The following is a 20620-nucleotide window of genomic DNA, read 5'->3' as shown; positions in this document are numbered from 1 at the left end:
ATTAGTCTCTCTGAAGAGCACCTTTTTTGACATTTTCATTTTGTTCATGAAGCACTCCTCTTATTTCTCTGAATATAAACTTTTTTTTTTTTTTAATATTTTGAAGCAATCTTCCCTCATTATACTGATAATTCGGCACAAATAAAATCACGTCCTTCAACATTTATAAGTTATAAATCACTCTTAATAGCCAATATAACATCTGATTAAACGGTACATTGCAATGTGCAATGTATTTGCCATGCTTTTCCCCAACCAAGAATCAAATATGACCGTGTCTGATGGTTGATCGTGCCTTCAGCCACTCTGCTGGTGTTAAATAATTAAGAAAGAAAAGAAGACTTGTGTCGTACCCGCAGGCGGTGAGATCACAGGTTTGGTCAGAGTTTAGTCATATGTGACATTTTCCCCCAGTGAAAAATGTGTTTCCTGACTAAACGCTCAAGACTCAAGTTTTCCTCCTCACCTGTGTGGCAAACAGTGACCACAGGGCTAATGTGTGAAGCACATCTGTTTAGTGCCAGACACACACATACACACACACACACACACACACAACCCCTGCACACGCACACGCGCACACACACACACACACACACACACACAAACACATACACACAAATACTTACTCATGTCACCTGTATGTAGGCATATGGGTCTACCTGCTTTGGGATATAGCTAGATTTGCATTGTGACAACGTTGAAAAGGGTTTGGATCCACAGAACCTGTAGGTTTTCTAAATACACATGCTTTTCTCTCACAGGTATCTTAAACCTATGCCCAAGGGATGAGAAATAGGTGTCTAGGCATCTGGTGTGTTATTTGGATGGAGGCAGGCGGTCTTTCTCTCGGGCACGGCGCTCTTGTCGGGTTCCGTGCAGGCTTTCCCTGTGTGGCACCTGGATTAGGATTAGCTGAATCAGGTGTGTTTGTCCTGTCAGGGGTTTTGACCTCTCACTCTAACTCCGTTTTCAGGTACGGGAGAGTGAACTACGTGCTGGCGCGGAGGCTGGAGCTCCTGGGAGAGGTGGCACGCCTGCAGGAAAGCCTGGACGTCCCAGGAGACGTGTCATACACGTGTGAGACCGCCGGACACTTCTACCTCTACCAGGTACAAACGCGCGCAAAAAAAAAAAACCCTCTCATTTTTTGCAGCATCAACAGACACTTTTTTTTTCTTTTTTTTTTTTAAATTTAATCCACTAACCAGATCCTAACAAATCCCTCTGCTAAAGGAAAAAAAAAAGGCCCAAAAAAGCCTTACTCCATTGTCTGTTTATTCTGGGCTGTATAATTATTGTAAACAGACCAGGGGCAAAAAATGCCAGATCAGACAACCCCCCCCCCCCCCCCCCCCCCCCCCTTTTTTTTCACATCGCATCAGCAGCACAGACCAAAAATAGAACAGCTTCTCAGAGGGGTGAAACAGCAGTAACCAAGCTGTCACTGAGAGAGAGGAAGAGAGAGAGAGAAAGAGAAGGAGAAAGAGAGGGAGGGAGGGCGGAAGGGGGTTGCAGAGAGACACCTAGAGTCACTAGGATGGGGAAAACTAGAGAGGAGAGGGGGAGTCTGGAGGAGAGGGAGGTGATCTTGTCAGGGAGGAGAGATGTTTGTCTTACGGAGCGGTCATGACGGTCTTTGGTTTTGTCAGAGATACTATGAACTGCCTCCATACACCTTCCTATTCTTTATGGTCCAAACCAGCTCATCAGTCTTAAATCTGCTCTTTTAAGCATGTCCCATGCTGTTTTCTCTCTCTCTCTCTCTCTCTCTCTCTCTGTCTCTGTCTCTCTCTTTTAAGAACAGCATTGCTTTTTTTCTTTTTAGTCTTGGTTGTACCCTACCTTCGTCCTAGGTCCTCTTATCAATTTGCCGTCTCTGTGGTCTGTAGATTTCTCTCATCATCTCATGGATGAGTATGGCCCATTAACATTGATGTGGTTTGCACTGATACATGTACAGTTCTAATTTAGTTCACTGTCACACTGTCAACCAGCTCTGTGGACCATTATCTCATTATAGCTGCATATGAAAGTTCCAGTGGGTGATTGTACTGAAGAAGAGGCCTTGCGTTTGTCTGTCTCTAGGTGATGTCTCGTTGGGAGGAGTACATGAGTAAAGTCGGACCTAAATCCGGACGGCAGGTGGGCGTGGAGGAAGTGGCCTCTCATTTTCCCTTCCCTAAGTACTTTTCCAACGCCCCCCAGCCTGTGTTTAAAGGCAGAACGTACGAGGAAGACATGGACATCGCCGAAGGCTGTTACAGACACATCCGCAAAATCTTCACTCAGCTTGAGGTACAAGCATTCTCTCTGTCTGGTGTGTCTGTGTGTGTGTGTGTGTGTGTGTATGCATGTGTTTGTGTGTTTGTGTGTCCTTGGAATGGTGAAGAGGATTATACGCACAATCATTCAAGCTCTTGCCCTTGCATGTGTGCGAGTGTGTCCGTGTATCTGTGTGTACTCGAAAACGAGATTCCAGGATTATGCATCGACATACATCGGCTTAATGTGAATATACATAACTGAAGCATACTTCATTCATTGAACTGTCACTAAACTCTCTTATGTAATTGTTTATTTGTCCAACAAACATCACTCCATATAATGAAATCTTTCTTCACCAATGAGCCATACACAATTCCTTTGTTCCTTTGTTTGGGAAGAATTATTCCATTTTATCCTAAAATTCATATTTTTTAAAGAACACACACCAGTCTCTATCTCATTCAAAGGAAGCACAGCCTGTTGAATTTGTCTCATTTTCTTTCTCATTCTCTCTGTCCTCCTGTTGGAGTGTGACATGACTGTCCTTAACTTGATGATTGGTGGCATGTCAACTGTCTTCTCCCCATCCAAACACAAAACACACACACGCACACGCACACCACATATATGCATGCCGCCCAACACACATCAGCCGTTCCAGCCCAGTCTCTGAGAGCACGTTACCCAGGGTCAAAGTCAGTTTTCATCCAGAGATAACAATAACATTAGGGATTTATGACAGCTCTCTGAAGGCCTCTGAGAGTAATACGAGAGTTATTGGGAGTCGGTATCTGCCCAAGGCGCATACGTTTGCCTTGATTTACTGTGTCTGTGATTCTTATCAAAGCATTGCCAAAGCTTCTCCTCTTCGTCTAACCATGCCCGCGTTATCTCGCTCATCTCTAGATATGTCTCTCTGTTTCTCTATCAGAAAACAGTCGAAATGAAAGTATGAGCTACGACCCCCCCCCCCCCTCTCTCTCTCTCTCTCTCCCTCTCTCTCTCTCTCTTTCTCTCGCTCACTCTTTCTCTCTCTCAGTCTTTCTCACTTTCTCTCTCGCACAGTGCATTCTTATTTGAAACATTGGGGAGATGGCTTCTGGATTTTGCATATACCACTGTAGTGTTTTGTTTGTTTGTATTTTTACATTCCTCCTAGGAGACTATATTTCACCTCTGCTCCACGAAGGAGCTTGATGCTAAAAATAGGCACATTAATATTGTATGTTTTTCATCGGTTGTAGGATGAACTCATGCTTTAATGTTAAAATAGCAGTGTATGAAATATGTATGATCACAGCACCCTGAGAGGGGGCTGACCTGAAACACCAGTACGACATTTAAAAAAAAAAGCTCCCTGCTTCACCTCTATTTTCAGCAAAAAAACATGTTTATTATACTCAACTGGTTCAAAACCATTAAACCATCTTTATTATACTGGACTGGTTCAAAACCATTAAACCATGTTTATTATACTCAACTGGTTCAAAGCCATTAAACCATGTTTATTATACTCAACTGGTTCAAAACCATTAAACCATGTTTATTTTACTGGACTGGTTTAAAGCCATTAAACCATGTTTGTCATACTGGACTGGTTTAAAACCATTAAACCATGTTTGTCATACTGGACTGGTTTAAAACCATTAAACCATGTTTTTCAGACTGGACTGATTTAAGACCATTAAACCATGTTTGGTCGTACTGGACTGGTTTAAAGCCACTAAACTATGTTTGTCGCACTGGTTTGGCTGAAAGTCACTAACCTGTAGAACTGTTCACACATGCACACATATCCAGGCAAACTGACACACCGAGATTTAAAATACCACTGAAAGGAGATCAGCTTGCTGGTGTTTGGTTAAGCCTTTAACAGTACTGAGTGTATCTCGGTTAAGGGCGCGTGAATTAGCCCAACACGTTTCCGCTGCGTTGACCCACGGGAAAGATCAGCGAAGGCTCACTGTGAGAGCATAGTGCCTGTGTTCTGTTCTCGGCCCTGTCATTCACACTCTTCATTAACAGTGAACCATGTTCTCCTGTCTGCTGTGCGTGAACCTGCGTGACTGGAAAGCCATGGCTTCTCCTGCAATGACAGGCGTTTCCACTCGCTTCTCCTTCCAGCCAGAAGGTTGTGTCTTCGCTCTGAGTAATGGATTTTATCATGTCGAGTGTCACCTGACGGCTCGTAATTTATTTTTCTTTGCCCTGCCCTTTATTTACTTGTAAACACAGTCCTTTGCTCTTCCTCTTGTGATGGTTATGTTTTACCTTTTATTTATATATATATATATATATATATATATATATTTATATATATATATATATATCTCCCTGTGCATGCTCCCTTTCCCTGCTATAGCAAACTGTATTCACCAGTTAAAATACATAAAGCGCTTTGTCGCCACAGTACTGGTGCCCACAGGAAAAAAAAAAAATGATGGAAGGAAACATGGGAGAGAAATGATGTTTGAGGTCAGAATCACAGATTGTCCAAATGGGCCATAACTGGCTTGTTTCCCCTCACTGTCCTTGATCAGAATAAATGTTATATTATAGTGTTGCTATGCAGATGATGAGGAAATCTCTTTTTAACACAGTGTTTGGCCATTTTCCTCTCTTAATGCGCTCTGGCTGTGCTGAGAGATGCTAGGTTTGGAGTTGGTTATTATTAAAATGGTGGCTATTTCTCTCTCTCTCTCTCTCTCTCTCTCTCTCTCTCTCTCTCTCTCACAGGAGTTCCGAGCCTTTGAGCTGTTGCGTAGCGGCCTGGATCGCTCAAAATACCTTTTGGTGAAAGAAGCCAAAATCATCGCCATGACTTGCACGCACGCTGCACTCAAACGTCATGACCTAGTAGAGCTGGGCTTCAAGGTAAGATTTCAGCCCATGTCCCTCGTTATTCTTTTGCTGTTCAAGACAAACAACACACGTTGTTTTCCTTTTTAATGCCCACACACACACACACACACACACACACTTTTTATGTTCAGTGACATACAGTACTTCAGATGATCTCATGTTTAGAAAGCTCTTGTGTGAGACATGTGTTTGTGCCTGTCAGTCCTGGACTGAAATTTATTCAGTCCAAATTTATTTAGTCTTGGTTATAGATGGGGTTTAATCTAGTACTAATCTTAAGCCGTATCTGAGAACCTGGTCCATTGTGTTTACATTGCTCTGTCTGGTTTTAGTATGACAACATCCTGATGGAAGAAGCAGCTCAGATCCTGGAGATTGAAACTTTTATTCCACTCCTGCTGCAGGTGAAGTACACCCTAATCCTTCTCTTCTTATTCCTCACTCATTACTGACATGCGCATGCGCACACACACACACACACACACACACACAGATTAAGTGGACTACATTGTGAAAGAGTTCAGTAGGGTCCACTAAGCATGTTTGAAATGTAGATCAGCTGGACTTTTTGAAACTTAGAGAAAGAATGAATGTGTGTGTGTGTATGTGTGTGTGTGTGTAGATAAAACATAAGTCTAGTCACTGTGGGTGGCTTGTGTGCTGAGAGGCTCTGGAAGCTTGGGCGCCTTCTCAGACTGTAACATGTTGTCAGAACAGACTCCCTGCTCCTCTATGGCCACCTGTCTCTCTGTCTCTTCTCAGCAAGGGGCCAAAAATGCCACGGGATGCACCCCCTCAGGGCGCGCACACACACACACACACACACACACACACACACAGCAAAAAACACCAACTCCATCAAAGCAGCATCCAGTGTTTTCCAAAGTTTTACAAGTTCTGCTTTTTGTTGTTGTTGTTGTTGTTGTTGTTGTTATTTGTGGGGGGTTTTGTTTGTTTGTTTTTACAGCACATAATATCTGCCTAGAGTATTGTCAGATTATCAAGACAGTGACAGTTTGTTAGTGCTCTATGCATGGAGAACACATTGAGATCCTTTTGATATTTTTATCCATCTCGTACTAAAAAAGAAATCTTGTATTATCTACAAGTAAGAAAATGATAAATAGATCAGATAGATGAGACATTCATTTGACTGGCACCATTCAATTTCAAACTTAAAATTGTCTGTCTCTCTCCTGCTCTCTCTCCCTTTTTTTAACGTTCCGGCGACAGAACCCGGAGGACGGCTACAGTCGGCTTAAACGCTGGATTATGATTGGTGATCATCACCAGCTGCCCCCTGTCATTAAGAACATGGCCTTCCAAAAGTACTCCAACATGGAGCAGTCTCTCTTCACTCGTTTTGTGCGTCTGGGCGTGCCCACTGTGGACTTAGACGCACAGGGTCGAGCTCGGGCCAGGTCAGTCTGTTCATAAACACTCCCTTTTTACAGTATTATACAGCCCATGTAGCTGTGTTTAGCCTTTAATTACCATACTTAAAAATTTGAATTTTTTTTTTTTCCTTTTTTGTTGTATTCTTGTAACATGTTTGAGTTATTTGTGATTTGTCAATTATTTGTCTAGATGGTTTAATGAATTTTTTTTTTAAAAAAAAAAGGAAGACATAGCTCCACTTTACACTGACTCTCTTCTCAAGAAGTTAGTCTCAGTCTAGATCTAGTTAGTCTCAGTCTAGATCTAGTTAGTCTTAGTCTAAATTTGTTTTTCCTCTGCCCTAATGCTGAGGGTGTGTCAATAATCCTCTCTGTCTCTCTCTCTCCCTCTCCCCCACACACACAGTTTGTGTAACCTTTACAACTGGCGTTATAAGCAGTTAGGAAATCTGCCCCACGTTCAGCTTCAGCCTGAGTTCCAGCATCCTAACCCTGGCTTGACCTTTGACTTCCAGCTCATAAATGTTGAAGACTTCAATGGTGTGGGTGAAACTGAGCCCAACCCTTACTTTTACCAGGTCAGTATTTCTGTTCCCTCAGCCCCTGTGAGCTCTGACAAACTGGATTGTGTGTAGTGTAGAATCAGAGGATGAAATTGTCCCTCTGCAGTCAGAATTCATGTATGAACATATTCTTATGATATATTTATAATGGAGCAATACTAGTCTCAAAATGTCCAAATGCCATAGTACACAGACAAGGCTTTGTTTGCCACACAGCAAATACTCTCTGTGTATATGTGTGTGTGTGTGTGTGTGTGTGTCGGTCTGTGTGCACACTGAGTCTCTCGTTGTGTCTTAAGTGATGACCATGGGTCTGTGTAGCATCATGTGGCTCTTTAGGTCACGAGTCCCACTACATTTGCCTGATACTATTTTCACACACACACACACACACACAGTGCTGTGAGAAGTGATGGCTTGAGGAGCAATAGTGAAGCTCCTAGTTTGCCCCAGTAAGTGCATGCAGCAGCTGAACAAACACTTGCCCTCTGTGTGCCATTTTGCACTCATGGCCATGTGTTCCATAAAGCTTCCAGGCTGTCTCCCCCGACAACCTTTTCCAAGCCACTCCATCACGGCTCATTTACTAAAATACATCTCCCCCGACATCTTTACACGAAGAACGGATATGTTTGCTTTACGTCCACCGCCGCTCCGCGTATGCTTTTGTTTATTATTATTATAACATTATTCACCTTAAAGGTGAAGGGTCTACAGTTTTCTGTCTTTTCTAACGTAAGCGTTTTAACCTTCAAGTTCAAAACTTTAAACCAAACATACGCTGGGTGTTTGGGTGGGTTGATTTTAAGCAACTCACTGCGGTAGCTGGATGTTTTAAAGTAAGAACATGACAGAAAAGATGAAAAATCAGCTACGCTTGCTATTAATCTTGGTTTGTCTGATCTCCCTGTTTCTTTGAGTGGCTGTACCGATTGGTGTGAGGACTGGTTAATAAGATGTCTTGAGGGTGAACATTTTTCAGGCTAAATTTGTTCATTTAGAGTGGTGGTTGCATGGTATGCGAGTCATTGATCTTTTTGAATAAAAAAAAGACCTAACTGCTTTGGGCAATTTAGTGCCTGATTGACTCCTAAATGTTTGATTCCACTGGGTTAGTGCACAAAAATTGGGAGAGAGTGAAACCCTGTAAAATTGGTTAAACATGGGTCTGTGGAAACACTGTGTCACAGCAAGAGTGTGTTTTTGTGTGCCTTCCCATAATGCTCATGTTACTGTGACTGATCTGACACCACAGTTTAACCCTGATCCCAGAGAGAGAGGCACAGTGTCTCTCTCTCTCTCTCTCCCTCTCTCTCTCTCTCTCTCTCTCTCTCTTTCTGTCCCTCCCTCATCCTTTCAGTCCTCGGCTGTTGAGCTGAAAGTGAGGCCATGGTTTGAGGCTACACTGTTGCCATAGTTACAGGGGTCTGTGGAGTTGCGGCATATTAGATCACATTTGTATAAAGACATGAAACAGAACCGGATGAAAAAAAAAAAGTGGACAGGCAAGGGTAATGTTAGTTCTTCTGTTCGCACGCTGTGTGCATATAAGACCGAGAGCGAGAGTTTGCAACCATCTTTTCTGCAATAATGAGAAACAGTAGAGTAGAGATTCTTACAAGATACTCTGTCTTGTCAAGTCTGAATGAAATATGCACCGTTTAACATCATGGAACTTTAAAGAGATAAAAAAGAGAGAAAAGAAAAAGGAGAAAGAGAAGTTAATCATTTTTGTTTCTCCCCTCCATTATGTTTTCACACTCAAGCAGCTTTAAATTGGGATTTAATACATACAGCTAGTTTCAGTAGCTACGTTTCAGCTCCCAAGTTTTTTACTCAGGAAAACTTAAAGTGTGCACGGCCTAGAAATTGGTGAACCTCTCCTATAACGTCGACGTGCATTAAAAACCCTTTTCCAAAGCCCCGTATTTAAGCTTCTCTCTGAAACAAGGATCAATATTAATGAGGTTCTTTTCATACTGAGCCTAGGCAAGGGAGATATGGGCCCAAAGTGCCGTTGTTGTGTTTTGATGTAACAATTATATCTCGTTTTATCACAAAGAAAACTGGCTTTTGAAATCATCTCTCCCAGTGCGATAGGGAAAGCATTAGCAAGCATTAATAAAAAAAAAAAAAAAAAATTGAATAATGTATGTTTTCTGTGCTTTTGAAAAAATGGGTTGGTTTATTTGGGGGGATATTTTGTGACATTTGGAAGGGGGAGGGGGTCATTTTTTTTTTTTCCTTTGTTTTTTTCATTGCCGCTGGCATACGCGATGAGATGGAGTGGGGTTGACACGCGACCTTTTCCCTTTAACCATAACGTCTTTTAAAACCGGAGCAAAATATGAGCTTTTGGTTTTGACACTTTGCATCCCTCATCTGTTTGCCTCATGCCCTCATTCTCTCGCTGAGCAAAAAAAAAAAACAAAACAAACAAATCAGAGTTTCAGGCCCTATTTTCCACACTGTCTCATTTAAAAAAAATTTATGTATGGCAGTTTTGTGATCCTTAAATGATCTTATTGTTTCCAGCTAAAGTTATTAAATGTTAGAATTTTATCTGTGAAGATATCAGAGCTACCAAAGTGAAACCCACATCTGTGGGAAAAAAAAAAAAATTGGTAAACCACAAAATTGTGCTCCAGAGATTAAAACTTGATCCTAGTTTAGCGATACAGTACATGGTTATCTGTGGGATTTAACTTCTCAGAAATGACCCCCCCCCCCTCGTGCTAGTGTAGACTATAGCAGACATGGCAGTCGTTTGTAGAGGGGGAAGATGAAGGACGTTAAAAAAGCTCTTTTTATTCATGCATCTACACCTGCATTTCAGACCAGACACAGGAGCGACTGCCTCCCTCTCTCTCTCTTCATCTCTCTTTCTCTTTATCCCTCTCTCCCTGGATTTTAATCATCCTGTTTGGAACGCCCTTCTGTGAGCATCCTCAAGGACGGGAAAAGGAAACTCATCAAACCTTAAAGTTTCTCTTTCCTGTTTGCTGTGAAACTTTCAGTCTTTTTAACCACGTGGGGAGGCGACTTTCTCCATCCACCCACCCGCTGAGTCACCCAGCCCAGCCCAGCCCGTCAACACTGCGTTTGCATTCTCATTGAGAAATCAGATCGCTGTTCCTAATGAAATGAGTCTTTGTGCCGGATAAAAATAGACTTGAGCGAGTGAGAGAAGCACCAACCACTGCAGCTGGTTTTGGACACAAATGGTCTTATTTGATTATGGAAATTGTTGTGGCCTATATTATTATTATGATTTTCAAAGCCTTTTGTCTATATTCACGCAGTCGGAGTAGAGCTGTTGAGAGGACCCCAATGACTCCATTGCACTGTGTGTGTGTGTGTGTGTGTGTGTGTATGAGGAGGAATAGACGCATTCATTTTTCTCAGTCTTAATTGTCAGTGACTGAGAAATGTAATCTCTGCCTTCATTGTGACGGTATGTTTGAACATCAGGCCAGTGAGCTGATGCATTTGGGGGAAAAGCTCTTGCTATGATGCCAGATGCTCTGAATGGTAATTTGCTTATGCTGTAATGTTGGACTATTCAAATCAGTGGCCCCTAAGACTCAGCAATCTGCCTCATTAATTATTGCTCTAGGAATATTCTTAATCACCCCCCAAAAAAAGCTTATTTCTCCCCATTAATTTGTCAAATGATATGTATTACCGTTTGTCTTACCTTCTTATTAAAAACATTTAAAAAAAGGGATAGGTGGAAATTATGTGATAATAATGTTTCATATTATATGTGTTTTTTAATTATATAAAACAATGAGGGAGCATCTCATTTTTGCAGGAAAACATCAGTTTATCGTAATCATGCCAACAATATTAAATTAATTATCATATAGGCCTAGACATGAATACCGCTCTTACAGCTGTGAAGACACAGGAAAAAGAATTCCTCTGTAGAAAGCTCTTTTGTCTCTTCATTTCATAATGAATTCACTTCCTTCTCACTCAGAGTGGTGCTTCTCTGAAAGTGTGAAGAACTTGCCTTTTGCATACAATGTAATCACACAAGTAAGCTAATCCAAATTATGCCCCCTCTCGCTGTTGTTTTTGGGTTGTGTGTTTTTTTTGTTGTTTTGTTTTGTTTTTTTTTGGGGGGGGGGGGGGGGGGGGGGGGGGGTGACAGAGGTCAGAGAGGATGTGAATGAATCCTAACTCATGTGACCTTTGAACTTTTTCCCCTGTGTGTGTGTGTGTGTGTTTTCAGAACCTGGCTGAGGCAGAGTATTCGGTCGCCCTGTACATGTTCATGCGTCTGTTGGGCTATCCATCCGATCGCATCAGCATCCTCACTACCTACAACGGCCAGAAACATCTCATACGTGACGTGATCAACCAACGCTGTGCCAGGAACCCCTTCTTCGGTCAGCCTAACAAGGTATGGGCGCTCTCCCCTTCAAAGCGCTATGCACTTGTTTGTGCGTGCGCATGCAGGTATGTGTGTAGGGTACCATGTAATTTCCATCTGTGAGTGTGTGTGTGTGTGTGTGTGTGTGTGTGTGTGTGTGTGTGTGTGTGTGTGTGCTGATAAAAACTATGCCGAAATGTGTTTTTGTGGTTTGAGTGGTGAGTTGAAGCAGTCACTCCATGGCAGAGTTTGTGCATTTGGAGACATTCCTGTTCAAATTTGATTTGACTGGGAGAATGGCTGTGCTGTAGTTTGAAAGAGGTGGAAAAAAAGGGAATGTGCACTCTCAACATATTAATACACAGCCTTACGCTCGTAATTATAGCATTGCTGAGTAAAAGCCATTTCTCTCTCTCTCTCGCTCTCTCTCTCTCTCTTATATCATGCTGTCTTTTACCCCTCTATGCTGTTGTTCTACTGTAACATCATCATGTTTCTCTCTGTCTCCATTTCTCTCCCTCATTAAGATGTGCATATGAGTTAGGTGTAATGTATTCTTCTGCGCGTGTGTGTGTGTGCGTGAGAGAGAGAGAGAGACAGAGGCAGTGGAAAGTGCTGGGCTGTGTAAAGGTCACTCTGTCCGTTGCATTGCCAGAACATAGCTGACAGTTTGTCAGAACCGCTAAAGCAAAACAAATGTCAGTTCAAGAAGTAGACTGCTGTGAGGTTTTTAATTACACACAGAAAAGAAAAAAAAAACACAATTGCTCTAACTCCACCAAACATCCAAACAAAGGGGAGGAGTTCTCGATGCATACTGTATACACCTCCAGTGGAATAAACAAATCATTTACATATGCAAATTCTGTGTTACCATGGAGAGACATTTAGATTCATATTAGCCTATTACCTTTCAAATTGTTTCTTTTTCTATAGCATACCAAAACTCCTCACTTTGGACAAGAAGCGTTTTGATTTGTATGATATTGAAAAATACAAACTAGATTTGAAACGATAACCTCTCTTGCAAAGGGTTAGGCTTATATTAGATTGACATTGATAGAATCCTCTTTGAAAGCCCATAAGGTTAATCTGGCCTCGTCTAGTTTGTATTCACAGCAACACCAACAGAGGTGAAGAGACAGGGAGTGAGGGATGGAGTGATGTTGGAACGGACGAGTGTAATCCGTTCAGATGAAACCAATCCCTTTTTCACCTCCCATAGGAGCCGTACCAAACTGGACACTGCTATTTCAATCACGAGACCAGCACTCACACTCACGTGTGCTCTCCATCTCTCCCATGCAAAAATTTATGCTCACTTCAGTTTACACTTAATGTAAATACAATGTAAATATCATCAAAGAAGAGGGCATTTTATTCTACTCTACTTTTTTCAGAGTTTCTTCTTCTTCTTCTTCCTCTTCTTCTTTTTCTTCCTCTTGTTTTCTTCCAGTTCCCTCTATGCACACCATGTCTCACTGGTGTGAAGGATGGGTAGTAACCGTGTTACCCGTAATGGAGAAGTAGAGATGCAGGTAGCTACGCTCAAAGTCAGAGCCTTTACCCGGGTTTAGAAGTCCCTCTGGGCCTCTCTGTGTATTTCTCCTATAAAACTAGTCTGAGAGCCATGTGGAGAAACAACAGGACAGTCGAAACATTTACAGTCAGAGAATCAGAGAATTGGGCGGCACGGTGGTGCAGTGGGTAGCGCTGTCATCTCACAGCAAGAAGGTTCCGGGTTCAATTCGCCAGGCGACCAGGGTCCTTTCTGTGTGGAGTTTGCATGTTTTCCCTGATTTTCTCCCTCAGTCCAAAGACATGCAGGTTAGGTGAATTGGAGACGCTAAATTGCCCCTGGGAATGAATGTGTGTGTGAGTGTGTCTGTTTGTCTGCCCTGCGATGGACTGGTGACCTGTCCAAGGTGTTTCCCTGCCTTTCACCCTGTTAGCGCTGGGATAGGCTCCAGCACCCCCCTCGACCCTGATTAGGATAAGCGGCTTAGATAAGGGGTGAGAGTGAGTGAATGAGAGAATTGCCAACACTGATACATTCCTGATACCATGACTTGACATTTCTAACACCATAGACTGTCTGATGTTATACAGCTAGTGGCCTCAGTGAATGAGGCCTGAGAAAGGGAAGGGCTGACCAAAAAGTTCACCGGTTCGCTCAGTCAAAAGAGCCGAATGTTTAAGGTCCTTACCATTAAAAACAGTGAAGTAGGCCTATTTAAAGCTTCAGCCCCAGCTTCAGCCCCGGCTGTGAACTCCTGTGGTTTCCAGCAATAAGGATTCTGGAATTATGAAACCTCACTATCTCATCCACTGTCATAGTAAAGAAACTGCGTCATAGAAATGGTGAATTTGTCCTTAAGCCGCCTCCTATCACGCGAATGCAATGTTTACGGTACGGCCCCGCGGCCCATTGGTTAGCAGGTTACATTTACTTCAGCATAGAGAGAGAACGCATTCTAAAATTTGTACTTTATTCTAAAAAGGTCACCAACACGCTGGCTTTTTTTTTTTTTTTTTGCTCTCAGGAACTGCGAACATACAGTCACGCCCTAACCTCTGCGACCAACCCCCCTCCCAACTCGAATTCCCATAAATTATTCATAAAAGGGCAAACAACGCTGAGGCAGAAACGCCAAACTCATCAGAGGAGCTTGAAATAAACTGCTTTGCCATGTTTCTTTGGACCGGTGGCCAGGGAGGGCTGACAACAAAACCTTTTGGATGAAAATCATGTAACATATTTAGGCCCCATTCGATATCGTCAGGGACTAGGCCTCCTGAGTGGAAAATGGGCCTTTTTGGCATGGCTTCGGGGCGCGGAGACGGGGGGGGGGGGGGGGGTTGGGGTGGGGGCTGAGGCAGGGGAACTGGAGAGCACTTGGTCGGGGTTTAACTTGTGAGGGCGATGCTAGTGCTATCCTAATCCCTGTGAGATCACGCCATTTTGAAGTGACATATTGTTGCTCCTGGTCTTGCACCTGTTCTGGGTAGCAACAAGAGGCTGTAAATAAATATTATACTGTATCCACGCATGTCTCTCTCACTCTTTCTGTCTTTTTTTTCCCCCCACTGCGAAGACTTGGTAAGGTTTTGCTTTATTGGCTTTAACCAGAGTCATCAGTTTTTCATGTGCCATTGTGTTCTTACCCTTAAACAACTCTATCAGTGGGGAACTGATGTATTCCATTGGCTGGGATAGCTGAGTTTCAGTTTCCTAAAACTTGGAAGTATATGAAGCCACAGTTCGGTTAGTTCAGATCTCTGTCTCTTCATTCCTATTGATTTTAACTGTAGGAATTCTCATGTTAAGCATCTTGAAATTTACAGCTAGTGGTATTCATAAATTGGTATAATAGTGAAAAAATGTAAATAAATGCTAGTAACCTGTCCTTCAAAGCCATGAGAACATTAAACCTGCCATGAGAAAATTTTAGTTAAATAAGTGTGAAATTTTAAAGGTGATGCCCCTCGGTCAAAATAGAATATGTGTGTACTTGTGTTGAATTTTCGAAATTTCATGTCTAACAGGACATGGTCTTATTGTTTAGATAATGACCACTTAACAGACTCATCAGATCACTGCTGTTCTTACAGCATCAGTGCCACACACACACACACACACTCTCATCTCTGCTTTCAGACTTGTTATATGGCTCACAGTGTTCTGCTCATAACAATTGCATTGAAAAGAGGGTCCGTGAACCTTCTTGACATGTACAAAAAACAGTGTTCAAAAACATGGCTTCAGTTTTTCTTAAACTTGAAACTTGGCTGAAAAAGCTGTATGTGTAGCACATGTTGCATGACTATTTCTTAAGAACTCAGGTAAGCTGATAGGCAACTGTCTTCCAAAGCCCTTTTCTACCGCCTCTCTCTTTCTCTCTCTCTCTCTCTCTCTCTCTGCCTGCCACTTTTGCTTCAGCACGATAAGAGGGACAACAATCCTTCACAGTTGCCAGCCAAGCACACCATTTACACATTTTCAACTAAATCCTCTTTTAAAAAAGCGAAAAGAAAAAAAAAACTGGGTGGTAAGTATAGTTTAAGCCCTGAGGCCAAGAGCGTTTTATGAAATAATGGATGTTCTCTTTCACTAGGTGACAACAGTGGACAGGTTTCAGGGTCAGCAAAATGACTACATCATCCTCTCTCTTGTCCGTACCAAAGCCGTGGGACACTTGAGGTAAGCACTATTTTCCCCCCCCATGCATTTTGAAAACCTTTTTTTTTTTTAAGTAGACCACCCCTCAAGTCTTTCAGTCCCCCCCCTCTCTCTCTCTCTCTCTCTGTCTCACTCACTCTCAGTCCAAATAGTTATCTCACTAAGCAGGGGCTGTGCATCTGTAACAGTAGAATAAAGTGAATTCTGAAGCTGCTGTTAAAACTAGACGGGCAACTCGTTTTGTATTTTTGTCGGCGTTGAGCTAACGCATTGTACAGGATAATTGCGGTGAAAGTGCTGAACAAAGAGCAGCTTCGTGATCAAAAGCGACTCTTTGAAGCCAGCTATTACCAGCTTTAAAAGCTGTGTTCATAACGCCACGCTTATGTATATATATGTGTGCGTGTAGAGAGAGAGAGAGAGAGAGAGTTTGCAGTCTCAGCAGTGTGTGTTGTTAATACCGCCCGAAAAGGTTTTTCGTTTCCCTTTTGGCTTGGCGATAGAGAGGCATCCCATATTTCGATGCGCGGCATATTTAATCGCTTGCTAAATAGAGAGACGGTATTTTAACGCAGCTCAACTTTGCTTTTTTTACTCTGATAAATGCCCAGTCTTTGGTTTTTAAAGCGTGTTTTATTTGGGCGGGTTTTTTTTCTCCCCCCAGATTCCGTCTGGCAAACAGACCTGTTCAGCCCGCACATATAGTAGGGGCCTTTATGAATAAGTTATCCCTTTGTATTGCCGCCCCTCTGCCTTAACGTCTCTAAAAGCCGCAATGCCCTCACAGAGCACAGCTAAGTCTCGTTGTCAGAAGTAATCACGGAAATGTGAATTGATGGCAGGTGGGGCATGACAGACGATAAAACACACTCATCTAGACCTCTTCCTCTCCATTCCTTCCTTTGTGATAATATAATTTGGTCCTAATTTAATCCAGGGCCTCCTTTTGAAATGCGACATATAATTTGTATTGCGGGTTAATTGTACATATGGGTTGATGAAGATGGTCGACTTTCCTGTACGTACCAACGGTCGTCCTCCAATCGAATTATGCTGAAGGAACATTAGTCAGGGGTACCATAAAAGACATGGCTTGTTTTCACGGCCACTTAAATGAGTTTACAGAGCTTCTTGCCGTTTAAATGACCCTTATATTGCCAGACGAGGGAAGAGGAAGCCACGGTGAAGCCCGTTGAGAAGAGGCCCTGTCTGTTTTGTTCATAGTACACTGACCTTTTCCCTTCGCTGCTGTAAATGATTTTGAAAAGCAGTGATTCGTTGTGAAATCTTTTGGCAGTGTGACCCTCGTTTTTATACACACACACACACACACACACACACACACACACACAGAGACAATTGTTTAGTATAACGTCACAACACTTGCCACCCACAGATTTAACAACATGGTAGGTTTAAAATGATCACACAGTAAGCTTTCCCTGATGCTGTCAGGACTAAACCCCCCACAGAGAGAAACACAAACTAAAGCTCCGGTTTGGATCTCTGATTCACAACTGTGGCTCATGCAGTGCTTGCATTTCATTGGCTGTTCCTTTACCAACCACAGCACCCCCAACCACAGAACCCCTGTCAAAAATGTCCATATACTTGTTATCGCACCATTTTGTCTTTCCATCACATTTGCTTTCCTGTCTTTGACTCTTCTGGGTTTGTACTCTGTTTTGACACTCAAAGTGAGAAACTGTGCCTAGTAACATTATTACATTAATATTGAGTGAAGTGTGTATTAGAATCTCAGTGTCTAAGACAAAACTGCTTCAAGAGGTTGGTGCATCGTTCAGATGAGAGTAACTGAAAACATCACTTGCAGTAGCATTGTGGTAGATTTGTATACATGACCAGCTCAGGACTACTTTTCTAAAATAAAAAAGGCAGCTAGATCATTCCCATTAGACTCCCTCTCTGGAGCTGTTTAAGTATTTTTTTAATGTCATTTTAAAGAAGAAAAAGCTGGTTGCTTTGTCTGTACACCCCCCCCCCCCCCCCCCCCACCACCAGCACCACCCTCTCTCTCTGTTTCTGTGTGGGTGTGTGGTTGTAGTAATGATGTAGTGCTGATGTGATGAAACAGGCAGGTTTTCTGTTTGAGACCCTGGTTAAAGGCTTAAAGAGGAGAAGTCATTTCAGAAGTGAGGAGGAGGAGGAGGCTTATCTGTCTGTTGAAATGAAAGGAATTGGCTTCATTATAACGGCTCTGCCTATGGAGACTGGCCCAATCTGCCTGTATAATATCTTTCATTAAAGCCAGCACTCTCATTTGGAAATGGGGGTGTATTCCTGACCAGAGGAAAAAAAAAAAACAGCAGCTTCTAATCCTTTAATTCCTGCAAATGGAAACCAGTGTAACCCATCTCTGTTTTCTCTCCCCCTCCCCCTCCCTCTCTCTCTCTGTCTCTCTCTCTCTCTCTCTCTCTCTCTCTCTCTCTCTCTCTCCACCTCTGCCCTTTGCCTTTTTCCTCCCGCACGGCTTCTCTCTATTTATATATTTCTCTCTCACCCTCTCTGGATCTTTCTCTTTAACCCCCTCTATCTTTCACGGTTTCATCCTTGACTCTGTCACTCTGCTTGCTTTTGTTACCCCCCCCCCCCTTTTCCTCCATCACCCCCCCCCCCCCCTTCTCTCTCTCTGTAGGGACGTGAGGCGGTTGGTTGTGGCCATGTCCAGAGCCAGGTTGGGTCTGTATATTTTTGCGCGAGTCTCTCTCTTCCAGAACTGCTTTGAGCTGACACCAGCCTTCAACCAGCTCACCGGCCGCCCACTGCAGCTCCACATCAGGCCAGAGGAGTACTACGGCCAGACATGCACGGTGAGTGGGAGGAGAAGGGTTGGCATAAGAAAACACAGGTGCCCTGGACCATGGTTTCCATAGGCAAACATACGTGTTCCCCCGGGCCTGACTGTCTCCCTCTCTTTTTTTTTTTTTTTTTTTTTTTTTTTTTTTAATAAAGCGAGCTTCCTCAAAGAGAAAGCTAGCGCCACAACAAGGAAAATGTATAAATTTCTCCGTCTGTCTCTCTCTCCTGTCCCCCCCAGGCCGAAGAGCGTTCCACACGGCCAGACCAAGTGGTTAAGAGCATGCCGGAAATGGCCAACCTGGTCTACAACATGTACATGCATATGATCCGGAGCACCCAGCAGTACAGACAGGTGCGTGCGCGCGCAGGTGTTTGTAGGTTTGTAAGCAAATATTAGACATGTCTTTAAACCGCCCCCCCCCCCCCTTTTTTTTTTTTTTTTTTGTACAAAACCCACTCCATTATTTATCTGAGAAAGCAGCCTTTTACAAAAGATAAAATATTCCCTTTTTGAGGTTTAAATTTTAATGCAGAACTAAAAATAGGTCAAATGGAAGAGAATTAGTTTACATGTGCATGCTAAAAGCTAACATGCCGTGAATGTTAACATTTTGGTGAAGTGTAAGAAGCTGCTGATTTAATGCTATAGAGATCTTTTTTGTCCTTTAGCAAAGGGGGTGTGTGCGTGTGCGTGTGCGTGTGTGTGCGTGTGTGTGTGTGTGTGTGTGTGTGCGTGCGTGTGTGTGTGTGTCCGCGTGCGTGCATGCATGTGCGCGTGTTCGTGTGCTTGTGCATAGAGGTGCAGCTTCAGCCCCATCACATCAAGCAGACATTAAATGTCATAAGTGCATGCCATGGTGCTTTTGTTTCCCAAACACTGAAACTGCTCAGCAATTGAGCTCCCCTATCAAACCCCACACACACACACACATTCACACTCACAAAACCCCCCAGAGCACTAGAGTGTAGGATCTAGTTCTAATGAGCACTAGACTAGACTGCATTGCATTATCTTCTCTTTCACTCTCTCCCTCTCTCCCTGTCTCGGTCTCTCTCTCTCTCTCTCTTTCTCTCCTTCTCGCTCTCTCTCTCTCTGTCTCTCTCTCTCTCTCTCTCCCTGTCTCTCTCTCTCTCTCTCTCTCTCTGCAGCAGCAACAGCAGCTCCTCCCTCCCCCTCAGCAGGTGATTGAAGCAGCAGCAGACAATGGATCTGCTGCCTCAGAGGAGGAAAAGGAGGCCCAGGCTGGAAAGGAGCAGACTGGAGATGAGGATCACGGTAAGGAAGACGAGGGTCCCACGAAGATGGAAGAAGAGCCCTCAGAGGAGACGGCGGACGAACGGCACGCCAAGATGCCCGAGCACCCTGGCCGAGACAGCGACAGCGGAGACAGCGAGAAAGACGACAATGAAGAGGGACCGTAAAAACAAGACACGCACCCCCCACCCCCCCCCGCGGTCCTCTGTCTTCTCACAGCAGGAGCAGGGCATTTAAGGTTCCTTTCCTCTTCAGGAGGTCCCTTAAAACCTCCCTCCAGGACACAGGTGCCTCCCTCTTAAGGAGAGATCTCAATGCCTGCCTCCAACCCCCACAGACTCCTCCCAGCTCCTGCTTTTACACTCTTCTCTCACCGTTCATTGCATTCAGACACACCTCTGTCATCCAGGTCCAATTCCTTACAGAATTTATACTTTTTGAGTGTTTTTATTAAAAGGACTGTGGAAAAAGTTGTGATTCAGTTCGTTGACAAAAGGCTTTGTGACAAAATTTTTGTAACACGTTACCTTTTTTTTTATAATAAAATTGAAATCAAATGGTGAAGTGACCTGCATCTGTGACGTTTCTTATATGTTTCCTCTGAACATTGTGTTTTGTTTAAAGTCATTGCTCCTGGTCTGACATTTTAATCGAAAGCACTGAAGCTGCACTAATCACAGCAAGACAAACAGCATACATTATTAAACACGTCCCTGCGCTGACTGTCTTTTACATTTCAACAAATAAACACAACCCTCTTTATTCTTTAAATAGTAACAGTCATTTTAGCCCATCTTAAACCTACACTCTGATATTCATCTGTTTCGTGTTCTTAACATGTATGATTTCTAAAAGAAGAACATTTTTTTTCATCTGTTGTGTCATGAGGAACTTTTT

At 43.1% G+C, this 20620-nt stretch overlaps 1 protein-coding gene across 1 annotated transcript in view; it reads left to right on the top strand.

The window, feature by feature from the left end:
• Window positions 1-20244, top strand: part of aqr (aquarius intron-binding spliceosomal factor) — a 43988-nt gene extending 23744 nt beyond the window's left edge. Inside the window, exons 26-36 of the mRNA XM_030785990.1 lie at window positions 977-1112; window positions 2089-2298; window positions 5005-5142; window positions 5463-5534; window positions 6364-6551; window positions 6934-7105; window positions 11328-11498; window positions 15584-15669; window positions 18305-18479; window positions 18707-18820; window positions 19618-20244. Of these exons, the coding sequence (XP_030641850.1) occupies window positions 977-1112; window positions 2089-2298; window positions 5005-5142; window positions 5463-5534; window positions 6364-6551; window positions 6934-7105; window positions 11328-11498; window positions 15584-15669; window positions 18305-18479; window positions 18707-18820; window positions 19618-19890 (1735 nt within the window). The 3' untranslated portion in view covers window positions 19891-20244. The remainder of the gene's footprint in view (window positions 1-976; window positions 1113-2088; window positions 2299-5004; window positions 5143-5462; window positions 5535-6363; window positions 6552-6933; window positions 7106-11327; window positions 11499-15583; window positions 15670-18304; window positions 18480-18706; window positions 18821-19617) is intronic.
• Window positions 20245-20620: the final 376 nt, after the last annotated feature.

This window comes from Chanos chanos, chromosome 1, assembly GCF_902362185.1.
Source record: "Chanos chanos chromosome 1, fChaCha1.1, whole genome shotgun sequence".
Taxonomy (NCBI): domain Eukaryota; kingdom Metazoa; phylum Chordata; class Actinopteri; order Gonorynchiformes; family Chanidae; genus Chanos; species Chanos chanos.
The sequence above is the reverse complement of the archived record's forward strand: the minus strand, read 5'-3'. Positions and strand labels throughout refer to the sequence as shown.